Source organism: Siniperca chuatsi, linkage group LG7 (assembly GCF_020085105.1).
Source record: "Siniperca chuatsi isolate FFG_IHB_CAS linkage group LG7, ASM2008510v1, whole genome shotgun sequence".
Taxonomy (NCBI): Eukaryota; Metazoa; Chordata; class Actinopteri; order Centrarchiformes; family Sinipercidae; genus Siniperca; species Siniperca chuatsi.
The window spans coordinates 26964313-26986460 of NC_058048.1; the positions used below are offsets into that span (position 1 = coordinate 26964313).

Genomic DNA, 22148 nt, shown 5'->3' on the forward strand with positions numbered 1-22148 from the left:
CTTCAGACTTCATGAAATACTAGAAAAATAGATACCTGATAATAACCTGAAAAGAAAATCGATCTACCAAAGCAGAGTGGTTGTTCTGAATTAAAGTTAAGTAAAATGTCATCAGTATACACTGTTATAAAATGTTTATGGGTATATTTACAAAACCATATATATGATCAGATTATTTATGACAACAGCAAGAGCATATAAAAGATATGATAATGGGAAACCTTTTCTTGAGCATCTATGAAAGTAAAAGAAAAGGGATAACATACAGTATTTGTTTGTTCTGCAGCTGATGGTGCTTGTGGTCCCCTAAAGCAAGTTTAAAGATAATTCCTCTCCCATCTGTCAAAAGGACATAAATATTGGATTGCACTTTGTTGTTTGCAAACTGAAAGTAAAAGATTGTCTGCAAAATAAACCCAGTTAGGTCAGTTGTAATAAAATAAGGTATGACCCATTCCCAACTCTTGGCTAGGACTCACAGACTTTTATTCAAGTACTTGAGTTAATCCATTTCTCTCATTGCTGTCTTTGTCTGCAGGGCAAGGTGGTTGACCTGTCCAGACCCAGATGCAGAGGAATTTTTCAGGATGGTGGGAGAGGTCTTCATTTTCTGGTCCAAATCCCACGTGAGTTCTGTTTTCTGTGGTCTTTTCTAAGTTTGTTTTTTCTATTTTCTGATTTCTGTCCTTTGCCATCTAACTTTTTTCTTGGTTTATTCGTTACAGAACTTTAAGAGGGAGGAGCAGAACTTTGTGGTGATGAATGAGATCAACAACATGTCCTTCCTGACTGCTGACAGTAAGAGCAAGATGAGCAAGGTGAGAGTGGACAAGCAGACAAATGGCCGAGTAAAACATAGCCTGTTACTTAATTAGATGTTTTATTCACTTGCTCCATATCTTGAGCTGTAACTCATCAAGAAACTAAACTCTAATAATTAATATTTCACTAACACCACCCATTCAAGCAGGGAAAGATTTAAAAGGAAACCCCTCTCGATCTATTCTCAGCTGTTATTTCCTTTCTTTCCTTTTAAGTTGCTATGGATAAGAACATCAGGTAAATGTTATTCTGTAAATAACAATTTTCTACAAGTAGAGTAATAGGCTATTACTTAATTAATAACATCCTTTCCAGGACAATGTAAGTGGCAGTATATAGTGTTTAGGCAGTAGTAGGAGTGTCGCTAACTGTGTTTTCTCCTTATATCCTGTGTCGGGGTTGGACGCTGGGCCACTAGGCCGGAGATGGAGAGGTTAGACTGTGTTTGTGCACGAGCGCTGTGCTGATCGCATGGCACCCAGAGTTTGGGGAGGCATTTCATCAAGCTCTCCCATGGACTACCACACTTCTTACACACAGACCCCAATATTCACACACATACATACACACAAACAGGGCTATAAACACATAGTTACTATCAGGAAAGAACTCACTACAATAGACATTTAGTAATAGCAATGTTATAATAATGCATATCTATGGGTGAAATGATACTGTATAATGTACATTTAGTTGAAAGTGCTTATATTAAGAATGTTTTCTGTGAGTGGGACATATTTGTGATTGTATTTGAGTAATATTGAGTGTGAGTGTGCGTCTGTTAGCGATGTGCGTCTATGTTCGTATGTGTGTGTTTGTATATGTGTGAGTAGGGGTCTGGAGCGGCTTGATGAAAGCTCTTTGCTGTAGATCGTAGTGGCCTGAGAGGTTTCATGGTGCTCGGTTGAGCAGTTGTGTATCTGATTTGGAGTGTGCACTCCTGCAGCCGAGCGCCATCATCCTATTTTTCTTTGATTAATAAACAGTTTGCCTTTAGACTGTCCCTGATGGATACAGTTGTGGAGCCCATGCTACTGTGCCATCTGTGATGTTGAAATTTTGTTATTGACGCTTGAATTTTTTTCAGCTTTTGTGGTAAAGATTCCTGCGCTGGGGGACTCTTCTCTTTTCAATACTATCATTGGCTTTGTGTTCACTACCTGTTTACACCAAAAAGCCACACCATCTCTTGCTGTCACCATTAGATTCACTTGGTCCATCGGCAGCATATGTAGCTAGCTGGGTTTGTCGGGGGAAACTGAAGGTAGCTCGACATCGCCAGATAGCTGTCATCATATTTACTAACTGGACTCGCCCCTCCATGTCTAATTCATTGACACCATTAAATTGTTAAATCATTGATTATCTAATCACAGTTTGATTGATGTTTTTCGTGGTTGCTGTAAGATAAATAAGAAAACCTCCTCTCCTTGGCTATCAGATGTGCATTACTGTAGTGAGCTTCTGTTGCCTGATGATCACAACGCCTCACATCTGCCCAAAGAGCACACACACCATGCACACTGAGGGCAGAGAGGGTGCTGTGAGGCCAGACAAGAGTCAGTAATGAGCATTGGCAGCCTCGGGACAGGAGTGTGTGAGAAGAGCTCCAGGGCGATGGAGCTGACCCCATAGACTTGTGCTGTTCTGTGTACTGTCCAATGGACAGGATGTGTCCTGTCTGGCCACTGCACTACTAACAGTGAGGCTGAACTGTGTGTAACGATTGTAGCTGATGCAGCAATGAAGCACCTGAAACTCCACCAGAGGTTGATGTGTACAAGAAAAAGTAGTTTGTAGTTTGTCTGATTTCTGCTGATGAAGAATTACTTTCACTTAGTTGTTGATTCACTTTATCAGCATGTTGTGATAATGCGTAAAATGTTACTCGGCAGTTGGTTCTTGCCATCTCATTGTATTCATTTCCTGTTATGTTTTCTGTTAGAAGTAGTCTAATTTCATCACTTTTTTGTTACATATTCTCAAAAGCCCCTGATGTCACAAAAAATATTTTCTGAAAAGGACTTTTTTGATGTGTGAGGTGTAGGGGCTTGTAAATCGAACAGTGATGGATCGGTCTGAACTTTTCTTTCTCTCTTTAGTCTGGAGGCTCGGAGCAGGAGCGTACCAAGAAGAAGCGGCGGGGGGATCGCTACTCTGTGCAGACCTCCCTTATTGTAGCAGCATTAAAGAAGCTGCTTCCCATCGGCCTCAATATGTGCTCTCCTGCAGACCAGGAGCTCATTAATCTTGCCAAGATCAGATACTCACTGGTACTTTGATGTGTTTGAAGCCAACTTGCTGACAGTATTTTATCCCAACATGGGAAAACTGGCACATTTTTCTATTTATAGATTAATTTAATATAACAGCATCAGTTGTTTGACTTTATAATTTTAAATCAAAATATAAAATATATACACACAGTATATATATGATATATATATATATAAACTGTAGAATATTTTTGATTGTCTTGAGTGAACAAATAAATTATCCTCTGAATCTTGGTCTCTTCTCTTGTAGAGAGACACAGATGAAGAGGTGAGAGAATTCTTAACCAACAATCTGCATCTGCAAGGCAAGGTGAGTATACATTTTTATAGTTTTACATATTAAAGAAGAAAATAAATATACAAATTCCCTTGTTAATATCTTTACATGCATTATACATATTTGATCCTTGGTTTCAGGTGGAGGACCCAGCTATGCGCTGGCAGATGTCTCTGTATAAGGAGATGGCTGGAAAGGCTGAAGATGCCGAGGACCCTGAGAAGGTGGTGAAAAGGGTGCAAGAGGTGTCTGCTGTCCTTTACCACATTGAGGTGGTGAGTATAGACACAAGCTCAAGTGCTTGCAAACACATGACTGTATACAAGGTGTAGGGATTAGTTGATGATCATCTGAAGGATTTGTTCAGTAGTTATTTTTGTCTTGCTTTAGACTGAGCATCCCTTCAAGTCAAAGAAAATGGTGTGGCACAAGCTGCTGTCCAAACAGCGCCGCAGGGCTGTGGTGGCCTGTTTCAGGATGACACCCCTGTACAACATCCCCACGTAATGACTCCCTTCATACTCAATAACAAAACAATGTATAAAAAAATCAGAAGGCTTGGCATGAGAAATTACAGCCCTCCTGAATTAAGTCTCAATGACCTCTCCTCTCACAGGCACAGGGCAACCAACATGTTCTTGGACGCCTACAAGCGCAACTGGTTAGAGACTGAGGGTTACTCATTTGAGGACAAGATGATTGATGACTTATCAGTAAGTCATCCTCCCCTTAATTCTGAGATGTACAATTGGCAATTTCGGCCTATTGTCCACAGTGTATATTGTACTAAGGTTTTTGTCGTGATTCATGTTATCTCCAATAATTAAATTAGAAAGCCATGGAGGAAGAGGAGGAAGAGGAAGAGGAAACTGAGACGAAACCTGACCCCCTTCATCAGCTGATTCTTCATTTCAGCCGCACAGCTCTCACAGAAAAGACGTAAGAGCATCTTGCGTCTTCTGCGACTCACCTTTGTGACCTGTTCCTCAGTGAGACTCATTGATTCCTGTTATGTGTCTCATTACAGTAAACTTGACCTTGACCATCTCTATATGTCTTATGCTGATATTATGGCAAAGGTAAGACAGTCAGTTGACAGCATCATAAAATTTGGGTCCATGAGCACAATGTATTGAGATGGATTGTGTGCTTTGTGCATGATAAATGATAGAAATACCAAATTACCTGGAGACATGACTGGAAATAGACATTGAAATTGCACAGCAGAAAGTATAGTGTTAAGTTGGGATAGTGGCTATACAGTACATTTGCTTTCAACACCAAATATTTGGTTTGATTCCCAATGTAATTTGCTATCCCAACCCTAACACTAAAAATGTATTTAACAATAATAAAATAGTTTTAGTTACTCACATTACATACATTGCTGTAACAAAAGAGTTTCCCCTCGGTGATCAATAAAGTATTTCTGATTCTGTATTTACATTACATTTACCCAAAACCTAACTGATACTGGTTGATTTGCCTTAACCTTTATGTGAACACATTTACAATAATATGTAACCTTGCATGAGAATAAAAATGGCAGTTGTAATTCAAGCTGTTGTCACATCCACCTTTTGGGAGCAAAATGTAAATCTTATGTACAAATTTTTTTGCCTGTTTCACAAAACTTTGTGAGACTGTGTTGCAATCTGGACTAAGATTGCTAAATCTTATGTGATCTTGCACTCAGTCCCTGACTTACTGTCATCTCCCTCCAGAGCTGCCACATTGGTGAGGAGGACGAAGGGGGAGAACAGGAGGGGGAGGAGCCATCCTTTGAGGTGCGACAGACAGAGATGGTATGGGGGGACCAGGGGAAGGGAGACAGGGGAGTCAGCGGAGAACCAACTCCCCACGCACTAAGTGGCCACACCACAACATCACACTCGGCACACCCCCCCACCCCACCCTTGCTACAACATTTCTCTTTTTTCTCTTCTTTTCTGTTCACTCACACCACTTGTCTATTTCCTGCTGTGGTGGACTGACCTGTGCATGCCTTTGCTGGACTCTGCCCACCAGTCGGATCAATGTTTTGGACTCTTTGAAATGTTGTTTTATTTCCTAAATTGCATGACTTGAGTACAGAGAGATGGTGCAACTAAAGACAACAAAATTAGGGGTTGATTGATTAAGTCTACCGCAAATTACCGTGTCCCAGCATGGTTTAGCATATCTACTAAATACTTACTACTCTAAAAAATATGTACATCAGTAGGTGAATAAAATCACATGCCATCTGCTTGAAAACAGTAAAGTCCAAAAGAAAGTTCCATTTCTGTATTACTGAGCTGAAAACATATAATAAAAAAAAAAAAGGAATACAAATTTCAGAAATATAAGTATTAATAATACAAAAATGGAATTTAAAATGCCTCCTGTAAATGTGAAAAATCAGTCTTGGAGATTTTAGTTGGTTCTTAAAGGTTTTCAAAAATAAAATACACATTTGTGTCACTTCGGCCAGAATGTTGTTGTAAACAGATCGAGTAAGATTCAAACACCCAAACAGGCAATTTCTAGCAGTGCCGCTGAAGTATCACTTTGCCAGCACAAAACCTTGGTGCAACTGCACAGTTAATATGGACAAGCATGCTCATCAGCACCTAAAAATATATCCTTGGTAAATCAACCCCTTAGTATGACTGGTAATTTAAATGAATATCTCGATTTGTTTTACCGCAAAAGCCAGGTTTGGACACTGTGATGTTGTAGCTGTAGAGATCCATGGCTTTTCCTGGAGGGTAGCATTACACCCATTTGCACTGCAAATTCCTTAATGTACTGTAAGAATCCCTTTAATGAGTTCAATGTTGATTCTTATTTAGGGTTATTTTCATCAACTGAACATCATTACTATTCCTTTTTGGTACCTGATATGTGCTCAGAAATGTGATGTTGCCATCCAAGACTTAATTGAGCCGCTATTTTTGGAAACTCTGATAACAGTTTTTAAGCCAAGCCATGCAGCAGGTTTCCCAACTGTAGAACTAGCTCTCTTGTGTGTCTATGGTCAGTCTCTCCCAGACTTGCACCACCCTTTCCTGACTTACATCCTCCTGTACTCACCTGCTAATTGGGCTGTGTTCACCCATCTGAGCTCACCTAATAACTCTGGTTTGAAATCTAACAACTGACAAAAAACTGATTTTGTTTGTCTTTACTTTGAATTGGATAATGTTAACAAGTCTCCGTCTCTGTGCTCACCAAGGATTACAGTAAAAGCCTGCACAGTCAGCCGTACATACATTGTCCCAAACCCAAGCACACACTCATGCAAGCATATACTGCAACACTCACAGACACACATCCAGACACACTCACACCCATAATCACATACAATCTCTTTTCACTCATCACAAAGACACATCATTTGCTCGAAAGATGAGCAGAACCTCTGTAACCTGAGAAATCTTGCTCCATAATTCTTTTAGACAAAGTCAGGCTTACGAGGGAGGGGGGCGGAGGGAAGGGTAGATTCAGTTGTGGGTGCTTTGGGTGGGACTCTTTGCATGGTGTGCAGTGGGTGGGTCAAATCTTAACCTCTTTTGTCAACAGGATTGTTATTCATAGCAGCTATACTCTGTCATTTGTAACAAAGGGAGTAATGTAGTGTAGTATAATATAGGACAGTGAAGTACAGTACAGTGGGCATAGCAAAACTTTACACCGCAGGTCTCCATATTATGTATGTTATATACATACATAATGTGGTACGGTATGAAGGTAAACAATACCTGCAAACACAAGTAAACATGTACCATAAAAACCATGCGATTGTATTTAGTTCAAATAGTTCAAATTGGAATTTTAAAAAGATATCTCTCATTTATTTAATTGTAAGATTACAGATTATCTGAAAAATTGCCCGTCCTTGAAGTTGCAATTTTAGAACATTGAACATCAACTTGTCCAAGGAGTCCAGTGCTAAATAACTAAATGATACTCATGGTCAAATCAGGTAAATGCCTTTGCCTTAATTCCAGCTCAAGTTTACAGACTTACAGGTAGTGTCCCATGGATAAACTTAAAAACAGAGAGGAACCACTGCTGCAGGAAGCGTAACTGTAGGCCATAATGTAGAACAACAGTTGTATTGTTGGAAGCAGGATATGCATGCTGTGTTACTCAGACAACTGCTGCTGCTTCCTCGTAAGAATATGTGAAATGTGTGTTATGCTCTGGGAAGAAATGTTTGCTGCCTCTGGAATAACTGTCTCCATCACTAATACAGTACACATTGTGTTCCAATGGGAGAGAATGTGTGTGTGTATTCCTGTATTTCTATCTTCGTGAGAATTAGTTTTAGTTTTAGTTGAGTTTTAGTCTTTTAGATGGGGCTTGTCCATGAATAAAGGGCCAGTGCTGCAGCCAGCTCCTGAGCCAAAACCTTGAATGAAGTATTTCCATCACCAAGATAGAGTTTTTTAAACTGTATCTTCTTTGTTCAGTTTGTGTAGAAATTAAAAGTGTAAAAATGAGACATTGTGCTTTTAGTAGTTGCAGTTTTTTTGTCATGAACATCCATGTTTTTGTTCACCCAGCACATCTGCCCAACATCAGCACCAACAGTTGCTCGGATATACCATAGTGCCAAATGTGGCAACTCCACTATGAGGACAGGCCTGATGACATACAGTAGTTTGTCAAAAAATAACTACATTAATTTAACTACACCTAAAATCATCATGTAATGCTAACTGAGCTAACTGCTTCTTTTTGTTTCTAGTCTTTGTGCTAAGATAAGCTAACCAGACATACCACTGTAATGAACAGAAATTTGATATTGAATATTGCTGTTAATTTAAAACCTGCTAGTTTAAACCTTAGCAAAGTGGAATGTCTTGTATGTCATCATCAGCTTCAGCTTCATTAGAAATGTATTTGTGTGCAGTCAGTGGATGGTCATAATTAGGATAGAATTATGAGGACGTGTGTGTGTGTGTTTGTGTGCGCATGAGTGCGGGGGGCAGTGCAGTCCCTGTTGGCAGGGTTACAGCTGTGTCCCTCCTGCTCTGCTCCACAGGAAAAGGAGATGGAGAAACAGAGGCTTCTATACCAGCAGTCCCGTCTACACAACCGCGGGGCTGCAGAGATGGTGCTGCAGATGATCAGTGCCTGTAAAGGTAGCTGCTATACACAAGGGCCATATATGCACACAAACACACACACACACACACACGTTTTGTCACTTGTGTGGACATTATATTGACTTCAATTATTTCACTATAGGCTACGCTAATCTTAGCTTAATTTCCCATGAATGATAATTTATCCATCTGGGCTAATCTGCTACAAATATGTAATTTGTTTGAGCTGTGTAACTATTATAGTTCCCTCCAGCCCAGTCAGTTGAATTGAATACCAAGATCGAGATGTGAGATGCATTGCTTTTCCAGGTTTAGTCCAAATCAGATCACTGGTGTTTGAGATATTAAAATAATGTTTTACCTTGCCTCAAGGAGTGTAATTATGAAAATGCTAAAAAGCAGTGTAGAGATAATTTCCCAGGTTTTGGGGTAAATAAATGCTGTAATGTTGTAAGCCAGTTCAGTTTTAAATGCCAGCACAGAGCAATGTGATACACAGTTTTGTGAAAACAAGATCAATAATATCTGAAATATTTATTGTGACGGCAAAGATGATCTATCTCTACTTTGATTTCCTTATTGGGTCAAAAATTGTTGCACACCACTGATGTCTCTGTGTATTTCAGGTGAACCTGGAGCCATGGTTTCTTCCACACTCAAACTGGGAATCTCCATCCTCAATGGAGGCAACAGTGATGTACAGCAGGTAAACAGACCCTATGAGAGTTTTACACACATTTGCGACAATATATTTTCTTTAGAAAGCTGGAATAAAGAGCTAAACAAAATTTTTGATTTCTCAGTCTAACAACAATACTACTCACCATCTTTAATCTTTTTAGTAGATTTCTGTTGTCAAGAAAATGTTTTGTTTTCTGTCTCCCTGCCTATGTTCAGAGAATGCTGGACTATCTGAAGGATAAAAAGGATGTGGGATTCTTCCTTAGCGTTCAGGCTCTGATGCAGACCTGCAGGTCTGTAATGAATTCACAAGTGACATTTTTGTTGTTAACCTCTCTTGCTTTTGATTGTTGACACTTCTACTCTAAAAATTGTTTTGAGAAGGGCTAATTGGAAGTAAAGTTTGTGGAACTGTATATTGTATATTCACTGTGTATTTCATGTTGACAGCGTTTTGGACCTGAATGCTTTTGAGAGACAGAACAAGGCCGAGGGACTTGGGATGGTTTCAGAGGAGGGCACTAGTGAGTGTGGTCTACAGCTTCTTCTGTACACACTGTCATACAGACTGCTACATTTACACATACACAAACACACACTGCCACATCTTTGTTCTCCTACTTAATTTTGCATTGGTTTGTGATAAAATATGGCATTTCTCTAGTTCCAGTGTGTAGTCTATTATTTCTAGTTTGCATTTGAGTGTGTCTGAGTGTGCCTGTTTTTGGATGCCGGGTTGCAGGTATGTTTTTTTTCATGTAAGTTTGACATGGCACTTTTGTATTAGTCACAGCATTTTGACTGTTGATATATGGTGATGATCTCTTTATCATCCACTGACAGCCACTGCATCTCTCTTTGTCCTTCTCTTTCCCACATCTCGATCACTTTTCCCGTTTCAACCCTTTACCTCTCATACCCATGTCCTTCCTACCCGCCAATTTGCTGCTCTCACGGTTCTCAGATAAGAAGCTAGAACGTGGTAAATGAAACTTTGCTCTCATATATTTTCTTTTTCTTTCCCTCCTTTCTGTCTTCTCTGTCTCTTTTAGCTCTTAATCACCTGACTAGTCTTTTCCTTGCTGTGAACTTAATATGCATTTCATTTCACACTCAAGGACCCAGTAAAATCAAACTTTACGATCACTCTTACCGTTATAATGGAAACCTCGCAATGATACACATGCTGCTGTAGCTGTACTTCTACAGTACTTGCAATTGTATCTCTGCCTTTTTCCTCTTGTAGTGATTGTGAAGTTTCATTTTCATCCTTGAGTGTTTTATCACAGATCTACTGTATCTCCGAAACACTCTCGTGACTGATTAATGGGAAGGAAAGGCAGTATCTTCATTCTTCCTCACCCACTCAGTTCTCTCAAGTAGATCATAGAGAACTACACTGACCCTGTGTCCTAGAAACTCTGAAATGAATTGCAGCAGCAGCAGGGACTCTCTAAGCCCTGTATCTCTCTTATTCGCATTATCCAAATGTAGTTGGTTTGTCCCTTACAGTATATGGTAGTATATCCAGGGTTGACCCACACAGCTAGACCATCTGTGTAAAGCCACTGCATATAAATCCTTGCATTTCCTAAAATGTCCCCTTAACTTCTGATAATTTTAATTTAATCCTGTTTTACCATGACAATGTCATTGGATTTTCTGTGGAATATCAGGTCACAACATTTGTGGCCTTCCAAGTACAACAGTGTACAGTAAAGTAAAAAGTGCAACAACTAAAGGCTTGTTGATGATCCTGCATAGCTTTCGGTCGCATGGAAGATAGCACGGACTCTCTCCACGATCCTTTGTCTCTTCAGGACTGTTACACTCAGGTCAGCTGAGTTTCATGTGTGACAAAGCATGGATCATAAAGGAAAAAAATAACTGGATAAAATGGTAACTAGAAAACAGTCAAGATAAAGAGAGAAAAATGCAGACTGAAATGCTGCACATAACACTATTTAACTGTGTTCTATTCAGCTATACAGTAGCTGAATCATGTACCCTGTAACTATGTAGTTTGTCCTCCTAACCTGTCGACTCTGTTGTATGTGACCCCTTTGCTTGCTACAGATACTAGATTATTTAACAGTAGTCACTATGACAGATTTCACCCCCCGACACTGTGTTATAGGAAAATATGAAACCCAGCATCATCGCCACAGTTTGATTTATGTACCATCATGATTAAATCTGAGCATGCTTGTGCATTTTTGACAAAGACCAGTTTCTGATGGCATGCTAATAGAGAGCTATACAATTTGTATTTTGTAATGGATGGGATTTAAAATGTAATGAAGTGCAATATTTAAATCAAAACATACTTACAGTAAGTGAACTGCCCACACATAAAAAAGCTGCTCACTTCCTATAAGATGATTAGGTCTCATTCTTTACTGCTACCCTGACAACAGGGACTGACTCGCTGAGTCTGCATTTTCAGGCATTAGATATACATTAGTGTGTATTGAGTGATTTATTCCCCAACATCCATACTCGTATTACTGGAGTTTGCAGAGTTCAGTAGATCTGTCCTGCATGATGGTGTGCCTTGAAGTTATCTCTGTATTTCTGTGTTCACTGTCAACATTTGTGTCACAAGTGTTTCCTCAGTTGTGTTTATGTATATCTGTATTCCCTGGTTTCCTGTCTTCATTTATTTGTGTATTCCATGTCCATGTCAATGTGATGTCACCAGTGTTTGATCTGCTGTGCATTTGAATTTTGCTGAATAGATGTTTTCTGTAAAAACTATCTGGAGAGCTAGAACGAGGTAAAGTTTGGGGGAGGGAGCAGGAGAAAATACCAAAAGTGGAGTCAGTATGGAAGCCTCAGCCTCCCTTTCCTGCTGACAAATGGACGGGGACTCAGAGGTCTTTATGGTTTTCACTAACAAATTCTAATGAAAGCAGGGGGAGTGGTATGAGGTGATGGCACTTACAATTTTACTGTTTTTACAGTGCATGTGTGTACACACATACAGTCACAGACACTTGCATACAAACATGCAAACATCATGTATACAATACAACTACACTAATCAATGTCCCTCAATGTCGTCACACACACACTGTGCTTTAGTTTTTGATTTAAGATTTTTGCTTATCGATAATATTTTACTACTAAATCTGGCACTGCACTGGAGCATTTTTTCAGTGTTTAGTGTGTATCAGTAGATTTCACCAGTGTTGATTCTTAATAAACACAGCTGATGCTTAATATAAAAATCTAATCTGAATACTGTTAAACTGTAAATCTGTCTTAACAAGTCATTTGGTATCAGATTTAGTCTGTGCAGTTTTCCCTGTTAAAAGATTTTTTAAATATTTTTTTATTTTTAGAAATGGAGTTCATATCTTGAAAAGGAGTAAGACAGATCACTGCACTAGTTTTAGTTTTAGTTTGGAACTGGTGAAATAAATTTCTTCAGAATTCTTTTGCTTCTTCTCCAAAAATGTAATCTTAGGACTCAAACATAGATAAAATGACTTGCTAAGATGGAAATACTTACCAGTGTATTGTTTTATTATGAGAACCTTCTTGTTCCTTTCAGTAATAACTGAATATACATAAATAAAAAGCAATGAAAAATGTAATTTGTAGGAATAGTAAACTCTAATTTACACTAGATTTTGTTGGTAAAAAGTTATTTTTTATTTACTTTTTTTACAAGCTGATATGACAGATATCTTGCATGACAGTAAGACAATGCTCACATTTATAAGCACAGCGATGCAAGAGAAAATTGAAATGCAGCATAAATAGCAGCGGGAAAAGATTTTAGTAAAAAAAAAAAAATAATACACTGGTATTTTCTTTTAATACAGCTAATCCCTTGTGCTTAGTTTTGTTTAACATGGTGTACTCTTAACAGAATAACACAGCAAAATGATTTCACACATACTTTGTACTGGGACTGTTGAAACTTTCATTTGCACAGATTAATATGCATTTCATGTGCACCTCTGCCCAGATGAGAAAGTGATGGCGGACGATGAATTTACGTGTGACCTCTTCCGCTTCCTGCAGCTTCTTTGTGAGGGCCACAATAATGGTGAGTCTCTTTACCAAACACTGTGGTGGTTTAACCTTTAAAGTGACCTTCCAGCAAGGAGAGTGCTAGATCACTTCCTTACAACGTACTGTTTGAGACAATGAACCACTGTGGTACATTTATCCCATACATGCACTTGATGCATTACCCTCTACCTGGATTGTTAAAGGTAGATTTCGACATTTAGGGAAATTCCATTTCTTACTGAGAGTAATTAACCCCAGAAAACTTTTAAGTATCTATTTATGAAATTATGGTATTTAAATAGTTGAAAACTCCATTTAAAGTGCATCTTGTTTTTGTTGTCCATTTTCAGATTTTCAGAACTACCTGAGAACTCAGACAGGCAGCACCACTACCATCAATGTCATCATCTGTACTGTGGACTACCTGCTTCGACTACAGGTCACTCTGATATACTGAGAGTGGTTCTCTGATCTTAGTCCCATTGCCTCCAGACTGTAGCCTCATTTCTACATGTATAGATTGAATAAGTGAGATTATTATTTTTTTTGTTTTTTATTTTTGAGAGAGATTTTTGGATGGTTGTTAGTCAGCGAGCACACATACATTTATTTAAGGAAATATAGTTTTTTCGTTTAGTATACTACACTTACTATATTACTACACTTCTAGCATATTTATGTAAGGGATAATGTCATTGCTGCGAAATTAACCCAATCGCAATAATGACGGGCTCGCTCTACATTATCAAGCTTATTACATAGATACTTACTAAAGAAATCATTAACCAAATACCAAATATTGATTTAAAAATATTTTAAAATGCTTTTTTGCCACAGGACTTCTTTCAGTTCAATAGTAAGATAGAATTCAAAAGCAACATCATGTTTTCTCCCTCCTCCTTCCTGTATACAGGAGTCGATCAGTGACTTTTACTGGTACTACTCGGGAAAAGACATTATTGATGAGCCTGGTAAGAGGAATTTCTCCAAAGCAATGACTGTGGCCAAGCAGGTCTTCAACAGTTTGACTGAGTACATCCAGGTAAGAAAGTTCCTGTATGAATGATAGATGGATTAAATGTTAAATCATAATACAAAACATGATTTCACACAATTGGCCGTGTATAAGGGTGGGAAGCCAGTGAGGGATCATGTGCTTGACACTGCAATACAAACACCCACTGGTTGGAGGATGGAATCTGAACATGCCCACTGTATATGTTACGTCCTCTCAGGTTTGCAGGTTTTCCCCACATCACGGGGAAATTGGCCTTGTCAGATTGGGAAAGAAAAAGGCATAGAAATATAGGAATTCCAAATTTTTTCTTCCAAAATATAACTATAAAACCTACTTGTCCATTTACATTTTAATGTTAGGATATGCCTACACCAAATCATCAAACAAACCATCAGATAAATCAAAACAAAACACTAAAGTCAATAAAATGAAACAGATAATAAAGCTAGATTTTAAACTTCAGTCCCCACTGACAATACCTGCTAATATATAGACAGCTATTGTTTCAGAAGATTTAGTTTGAAACACAAGAAAATGTTACAATATATCTCCTAAAAGACGGTGTAGTCCCTCATTCGTCCAGGAGTGTTCTATTGTAGAAAGGGTTTCAGTCGGTTTTCAACGGGAACTCAGAAATTTACAGAGTAGCTTAAATTTCTGAGTTCCCGGTCCATTTTTCACAATTTAGAATGACTTCCGGATGGGAGCCGAAACGTCTTGATTCTGAAAACAGTGTCCAGATGACTACGACTGAAACCCTTTCTACGATATCTCCTAAAATGATGACAGCACTGTAATATTGTCTGCATTTTCCATATTGTGTTTCTGTGTCTGTCAGGGTCCCTGTACTGGTAACCAGCAGTCTCTGGCCCACAGCAGATTGTGGGACGCTGTTGTGGGCTTCCTGCACGTCTTTGCTCATATGATGATGAAACTTGCTCAGGTAAGAAACATCCCAATAAATAAATTCATAAAACTCCATGCTATTTATTTCCCTTCGTATTTCATGGATAATTTCTGCCGAGAATCCAGAAGATTCGGCATTTTGAATGATCCAATGTGTTTGTTGTATTACAGCTGACAAAAAGATGAATCAAAGCAATTTGGAAAAAGACATTTATAATTAAATATATAAATAAATGTCCTCATAGTATATTTTAATAAATCTGTCCCCCCTGAGTATACTAATGTTGTGAACTGTCTCTCTCATGGTTCCTGCAGAGTAAAGTATGTATTTATTTGATTATTCTTTTGTTTAATGAATTGTTTTTTATATCTTAACTAGCTTTCTCCCATCTTTTCTTTGTCAGATTGTTTCTGCCTCTTTACTGAGCCATTTTATGTTACAGAGAGGTAACTGTAGGGATTACTGTAGTTCCACTTTAATACAACTATATAATTTATTACTGATATTAACAGATTAATTTATACATTAATATAGATGTATAATACAACATGCTTAATTTAGCTTAATTTCCAGGTAGCCATGTTGTTTCTATACTATTCTTATGTATGACTTACCACAAATAAAAGATTTGTAAACTCACAAAAATATTTTACAAATATGAAATCTGAAAATACAGAGATAAATTCAAACAGTATTTGTGAATGGAAAAGGCATTTGTGGATCTCAGTTCTAGACTTGTGGATTTGCATTTTACACACACAGAGTTTTGAGATAAACTTTCCGCCAGTCCGAACGAAAATCCACTTGCATTGTGTCTTCAGGGCTTTCTGCCAGAAGGCCTTTCACAAACACAAGACTTTCACCCAGGACACCGCTGTTTGTATACGGTATGAAACCAAAAGTCAACTTTGTCTTTGACAAGTAGTTTTATTGCCAAAACCTAAGCAAACTGCAACTGAAAACTGAAAATAATGATAATTTAAAAAAAAGAAAATAATAAGTCAATATTTACTTTTGGTTTCACACAGGATACGAATCCAGGTCTCCTAGGTGAAAGTCCTGTGTTTGACCCATTCATCCACCCCAAGAGTTTCACAAATCTTATCATCTAGACACGGCCGTGGATTTTCATTTGGAAAGTTTGTCTCAAAACTGCATGTGAAATTCAAATCTACAAGCGTGGAATTGAGATCCACAAATGCTTTTTCCATTCACAAATAAAAGCTGGATTCACAAATGTCTGTTCGAAAGTGTTAAATGTTAGGAAGATATTCACAAATGCTTTTCATTTATTTGTAAATTTGTTTAATGTATTCACAGTTTTTTTATATTTGTGGAATTTTGTTCTGTATTTGCAGATTCGGTTTATATTTGCAAAATATTTTTGAGTGTACAAATCAGTTTTTTTGTATTTGTGGAAGGTGTTTTATATTTACAGATTACATATATACACACGGATTGTCGATCTGTTCACACAAATAATATATATATATATATATAATAATATAATATAATATAATATAGAGACAAATATATCTCCATACTGTTTTACTTTCTGAAACAAGCACAAGCCATGGTTACTACATTAGTATAAAAGGCTAATCTTTTCTGTTTACCATTCTACTGCTGAAGCACATAAACTGATCAGTTCACCAGATTCAGATTGTAAACAACATGAACTCAAGTTAAGACGGCAGAAACAATATGAGGAAAAACTTTCTCTTTAATTTTCTTTCTGATTCTGTATAATACAGTTAATCCACCTCACCTAATTTGAGTATATATTCATTTCATAGTACTGACCAGTGCTTAGGGTTTGACTTTGCTTTGGACAAATGTGTGTTTGCTTTGAATAATGTGTGTCTGCAGTCTGTAACTTGTTTGAAGTAACGAGGAGCTGCAGTGTTTCCTACTCAGTCTAATTTTGTGTGACTGTGTTGATTGCTAATGATGCTGCTGTTTAAAATGTATTTTTGTATTTTTACATCTTGAATGGCTTTCAAATGTTAGGTTATTAGGGTTTGTTTTAAAAAAATGCAACATTTGCATCAGCACTCACAGATGAGTTCTGGTCATATATATTTTTTCAGAAACCCTGTGTTTACACCAAAAATTTACTTTTATATGAAAACATGTCATATGTCAGAAAGCAGATCTGTGCTAATTCATCAACATTGAAATTTAAAAAGCTTCAAAAAAGGTTTTAAAATAGAGGCCTGGTAGGGACTGTAGCTTATAGTTAAATGATTAAGTTAGCATTTACATAAAATATATTAAATAATATCCAGGTTTAGACAAATACAAAAATGAAGTAAAAATGTTGGTGGATAACATTTTTATTTTCATGTGAAACCCTGTTAGATGCACCCTGATCCTGGACAACGAAATGGCGTAAGAATCTGTCTCTCCTCCAATGCCACCTCATTTAGAGGCCCTTCATGCTTTTTTAAAGATGTCATGCTTCATCACATTATTTAATACGCAGCTTAATACCCGCATCATTTACATTTCCCCCTTTGTGTATTCCCTTTGCATCAGTTGCACTAGTATTATTGCTTTTTTCTAACAAGCCATCAGGGACAATGTGTAACAGGAACAGACACTCACTGTCCATTCAGAGACTGTTTGAATAAATGTTGACTAGGGAAAGATTAAACAAGTACTAAATTGCATAGAGAGTGTTCAGTCGCATTCTCAAAGATGTTATTCCATTGTTTAATGTGGTTTACAACAAATAGAAATATTTTTATTCCACACCAATTATATTAGTAGTCAGCTCAGCAAACAGATGTATGTGTCTCAAAATTTAAGGTAACGTCATCACTTTGCTCTTTGCTTTATATTTTGAAGAGGTTTTATGCTTATTTCCCCTTTATTAGATATTTTTCATGTTGTTCCCTAAAGAATCTAAATATCTTGCTTTGCTTCTTTTCATTTAGTTGTATGCTGATGTTTTGTATATTTTGTTCTTTTGTGTTGTAGAGGTATTACAAGGTACAACTGTGATTTTACAGGTGGCTGATGCTTGCATATCCTTTCCTCTAGATCTCCACCAGCCTGACAACCACTATAGACTGTCTAAAATATTTGTGGCTCTTGTTATCTGCTGGTGCAGGTCTTCAGGAGTGCTAAGATCAGCGTCTGCAAATATGTTTATGTCTTCCTTGCTCCCATGCTGCATCCACTTTTTCAGATAAAGGGGAAAGGCGGGGCTGTTTAGCAGAGGCATTTTCTTCCCTCCTCTCTTACCTGCCTGTGTTTCCAGTGTCTGTCTTGCTTTCCATCACATTAAGTGTACTATTTGTGATGTTAAAAATGCATATTCTTTATTTAAAAATGCAAACCCAGGATCATTTTTGGAGTAGAGCACACTCTGAGGTAGTGTCTCTCGCCGTTGTATGTCTCACAGAGAAGCACATATCCTCTCAAATTAAACTGATATATCATCAAAATGAGAATTTTCAGACAGCACACATGTTAAGAATATTATTTTTTCTGCTGTTTGTTTGTGTTTTGCTGTGTTTTTGGCTTTGTTGCAGGACTCCAGTCAGATTGGACTGTTGAAGGAGCTGTTGGATCTACAGAAGGACATGGTAGTGATGCTTCTGTCTCTGCTTGAAGGTATGATGTCCATCCCAGTCTAGTGATCTTTTCTGTCACATACTTTCTATATACTTCCCATCTCCTCTCACTTTGTACTGTTCTTAGGCAATGTGGTGAATGGCACCATTGCCAAGCAGATGGTTGACATGCTGGTGGAGTCCTCTAGCAACGTGGAGATGATCCTTAAATTCTTCGACATGTTCCTTAAGCTCAAGGACATAGTGGCATCTGACGCCTTCCGAGACTATGTGACTGATCCCCGTGGGCTAATCTCCAAGAAGGACTTTTCCAAGGCCATGGACAGCCAGAAGCAATACTCTCCCTCAGAAATCCAGTTTCTCCTCTCTTGCTCAGAGGCTGATGAGAATGAGATGATCAACTTTGAGGAATTTGCTGATCGTTTCCAGGAGCCAGCCAAAGACATTGGTTTCAATATCGCCGTTCTGCTCACAAACCTGTCAGAGCATGTACCCCATGACACTCGCCTTCAGAACTTCCTGGAGCAGGCAGAGAGTGTGCTCAACTACTTCCGCCCTTTCCTTGGTCGCATTGAGATCATGGGAGCCAGCAGGAAGATCGAGCGCATTTACTTTGAAATCAGCGAGGCGAACCGGAACCAGTGGGAAATGCCACAAGTCAGAGAGTCCAAACGGCAGTTCATCTTTGATGTGGTCAATGAAGGTGGTGAGAGTGAGAAAATGGAGATGTTTGTGAACTTCTGTGAGGACACCATCTTTGAGATGAACATTGCTGCATCGATCTCTGAGCCTGAGGGAGATGGTGCAGAAGAAGAAGATGATGAGGAAGAAGAGGAGGGCGGGGGAAATGAAGGAGAGTCTGGAGAAGGAGATGAAGGCAATACAGAAGGGGAAGCTCCAGAGTCAACCTCAGCCTTTGCAGACTTTCTGAAGAGCGTGGTTAACTTTTTCAACATGTTCACCTTCCGTAACCTGCGGCGTCGGTACCGCAAACTAAGAAAAATGACAGTGAAGGAAATGGTGATCGGCCTGGCTACATTTATCTACACTATTCTGATGGGTATCCTGATGTTTGTTTATAGTATATGTAAGGGCTTCTTCACACTCATATGGAAGGTGCTGTTTGGTGGAGGCTTAGTGGAGGGTGCCAAGAAGATTACAGTGACAGAGATTCTAGCCAGTATGCCAGATCCCACACAGGACGAAGTTCATGGAGACCTCCCACTTGAACCAGGGGCCAGAGAGGTCCAAGATGCAGACGGAGCGGCAGACCTCTTAGATGCTGTGGGAGGAGAGGAGGAAGAGGAGGATAGCGAGGAGAGGGAAGGTGGACGCCTGCCTGGTTTCAATACTCCTGGGGGACTTGGGGACTTTGGTGAGACGACACCTGAAGAGCCTCCGACTCCAGAGGGCACGCCGCTGCTGAAGAGAAAATTGGTGAGGCGTTCTGTTTGATAGTTGTTTACTGTTGTTTAGTATGTATTCTTCATTAATCAGTTAATTAACTGCAAAACAATTGTTTAAACAGTTGGCCGCTGCAGTGGGAGGACAAGAAGAGGAAGAAAAAGTTGAACCCGAAGAAGAGGCTCCTCAGGAGACTGAGAAAGCAGAGTAAGTTGTCGGCCTGCTGGAGATCAACATCAATACGGAGCTTCTGCTAAAGATAATTTGTCCTCAGGCTAATATTGAACCACACTCAGCTAACAATTATAGCTATATTAGCTATTTAATGACATTTACAAGTAAATATAAATTAAGAGTTTACACATTTCTTAAAATGGATGTAATTCACTTTTTGCACAGAAATGTGTCCAGATATTTTAGTGTTTATTATTAGCTGTTCGCATTATCACATATCTGTATAGTTATCCAGGTTTTATTAACAGATGTTAAAATAGTTCCAGAAAATGTCATTTTTCTGTTTAAAAAGAAAAAGCACAAGTTTCTCTCCTTGTGTGTCTTTTCTAGCACCGAAAATGGAGAAAAGGCAGAGAAGGCAGAACCTGAACCTGAGGTAAAGGAGGAAGAGCCTGAGGAGAAACAGGAAAAGACTGTGAAGACCAAAGCAAAGAAAGACAAGAAACCTGCCGAGGAGTGCTTTGAGCTGTGGAATGAGCTGGAGGTTCAGAGGATTAAATTCATGGTGAGCAGCTCTCTATTCCAGTACATGTTTTTGAATTTATGTCGTTAGCCACCACATGGTGCTATAGTCATGTGGTGTAACATACTGGTATTTTAAGGAATGAAGTTTGCTGGACATACAGCTTGATATGCTCTGCCAGTTTTTATTTGATTTTATTTGGTTTGGACTGGTTGATTGTTTGTTACCCAGAAGGCTGACCTTTTTTTTCTTGGATCACAATTGTTTTTTACAGTGGCCTTATGCTGTGTATTAACCCATGGAAAATATTTGGCAACTACATGACAGTCTAAGTTATTCAGTATTTCCCTAATGCATAATGGTCATGCGGTAGTGTAACAGCACAATGCGTGTACAATTTCAGTCAGTCCACAGTCTTATTTGTTAGCTAAACCATTTTCAAAAATGTGTCTTACTCTCCCCTCCCCCAGAACTACCTTTCTCGCAACTTCTACAACCTTCGGTTCTTGGCCCTGTTCATCGCCTTTGCTCTCAATTTCATCCTGCTCTTCTACAAGGTCTGTGCGTTTGTAACTATGTTTAGGGGACACATATAGCATCAACTCTCCTACAAAATCTGATGGCAAAAAGTATCTATTTTTGCAATATTTAATCAAACCTTTTTTTATTAACATCCTTTCTTTATTAACAAGTATTTTTTTCAATTTGCACTCAACGTTTTTGAAATTTGGTGTCATGCCATACAAATACAATACACTCAAAAGACTTGCAGGACTCATTTTGTGTCTGACTTTTCCAGGTGTCTGACAGTCCTCCAGGCGAGGAGGAATTTGAGGGTTCTGGTCTGTTTGAGGGCTCTGGCCTATTTGAAGGCTCCGGTGCTGAGGAGGATGGGTCTGGATTAGATGACGAAGGTGGAGAAGATGATGAAGAACAAGGTCCCATGTACTACTTCTTGGAAGAGAGCACAGGCTACATGGAGCCAGCCATGACTTTCTTTGGTATCGTCCACACCATCATCTCCTTCCTCTGCATCATCGGCTACAACTGCCTCAAGGTATGTGGTGTTTGCTTTACGCCACAAAATAAACCTGCGTTTTTGTGTCTGTTTGTAGGTTTCATGCAGTTTGTCTTCTGTTCCCTCTATACCCTTCAGGTCCCTCTGGTAATCTTCAAGAGAGAGAAGGAGCTAGCCAGAAAGCTGGAGTTTGATGGTCTCTATGTCACTGAGCAGCCTGAGGATGATGACATCAAGGGCCAGTGGGACAGACTGGTGCTCAACACCCCGTAAGAACCGTGTTACATTATCAGATACATGGATGGATGGATATACAGTAGAGTTTCGCAGTCAAGTCAAGTCATAGTT

At 38.7% G+C, this 22148-nt stretch overlaps 1 protein-coding gene across 23 annotated transcripts in view; it reads left to right on the forward strand.

Annotated features, from left to right (window-relative positions):
* ryr1b (ryanodine receptor 1b (skeletal)) overlaps positions 1-22148 on the forward strand; it is an 82939-nt gene that overhangs the window by 52519 nt on the left and 8272 nt on the right. For 6 of the 23 annotated variants that reach the window (XM_044202748.1, XM_044202749.1, XM_044202759.1 and 3 more), the window contains 30 exons: positions 539-626; positions 726-818; positions 1241-1255; positions 2925-3095; positions 3349-3408; positions 3516-3650; positions 3766-3878; positions 3992-4088; positions 4208-4314; positions 4403-4454; positions 5100-5180; positions 8408-8507; positions 9098-9177; positions 9369-9445; positions 9603-9676; positions 10117-10134; positions 13129-13209; positions 13526-13614; positions 14089-14217; positions 15032-15136; positions 15415-15420; positions 17462-17491; positions 18449-18478; positions 18640-18721; positions 18809-20118; positions 20210-20292; positions 20650-20824; positions 21253-21339; positions 21582-21839; positions 21939-22069. In XM_044202748.1, coding sequence (XP_044058683.1) covers positions 539-626; positions 726-818; positions 1241-1255; positions 2925-3095; positions 3349-3408; positions 3516-3650; positions 3766-3878; positions 3992-4088; positions 4208-4314; positions 4403-4454; positions 5100-5180; positions 8408-8507; positions 9098-9177; positions 9369-9445; positions 9603-9676; positions 10117-10134; positions 13129-13209; positions 13526-13614; positions 14089-14217; positions 15032-15136; positions 15415-15420; positions 17462-17491; positions 18449-18478; positions 18640-18721; positions 18809-20118; positions 20210-20292; positions 20650-20824; positions 21253-21339; positions 21582-21839; positions 21939-22069 — 3957 coding nt within the window. The remainder of the gene's footprint in view (positions 1-538; positions 627-725; positions 819-1240; positions 1256-2924; positions 3096-3348; positions 3409-3515; positions 3651-3765; positions 3879-3991; positions 4089-4207; positions 4315-4402; positions 4455-5099; positions 5181-8407; positions 8508-9097; positions 9178-9368; positions 9446-9602; positions 9677-10116; positions 10135-13128; positions 13210-13525; positions 13615-14088; positions 14218-15031; positions 15137-15414; positions 15421-17461; positions 17492-18448; positions 18479-18639; positions 18722-18808; positions 20119-20209; positions 20293-20649; positions 20825-21252; positions 21340-21581; positions 21840-21938; positions 22070-22148) is intronic. The other 17 variants (XM_044202750.1, XM_044202756.1, XM_044202764.1 and 14 more) reach the window with 15 other exon arrangements.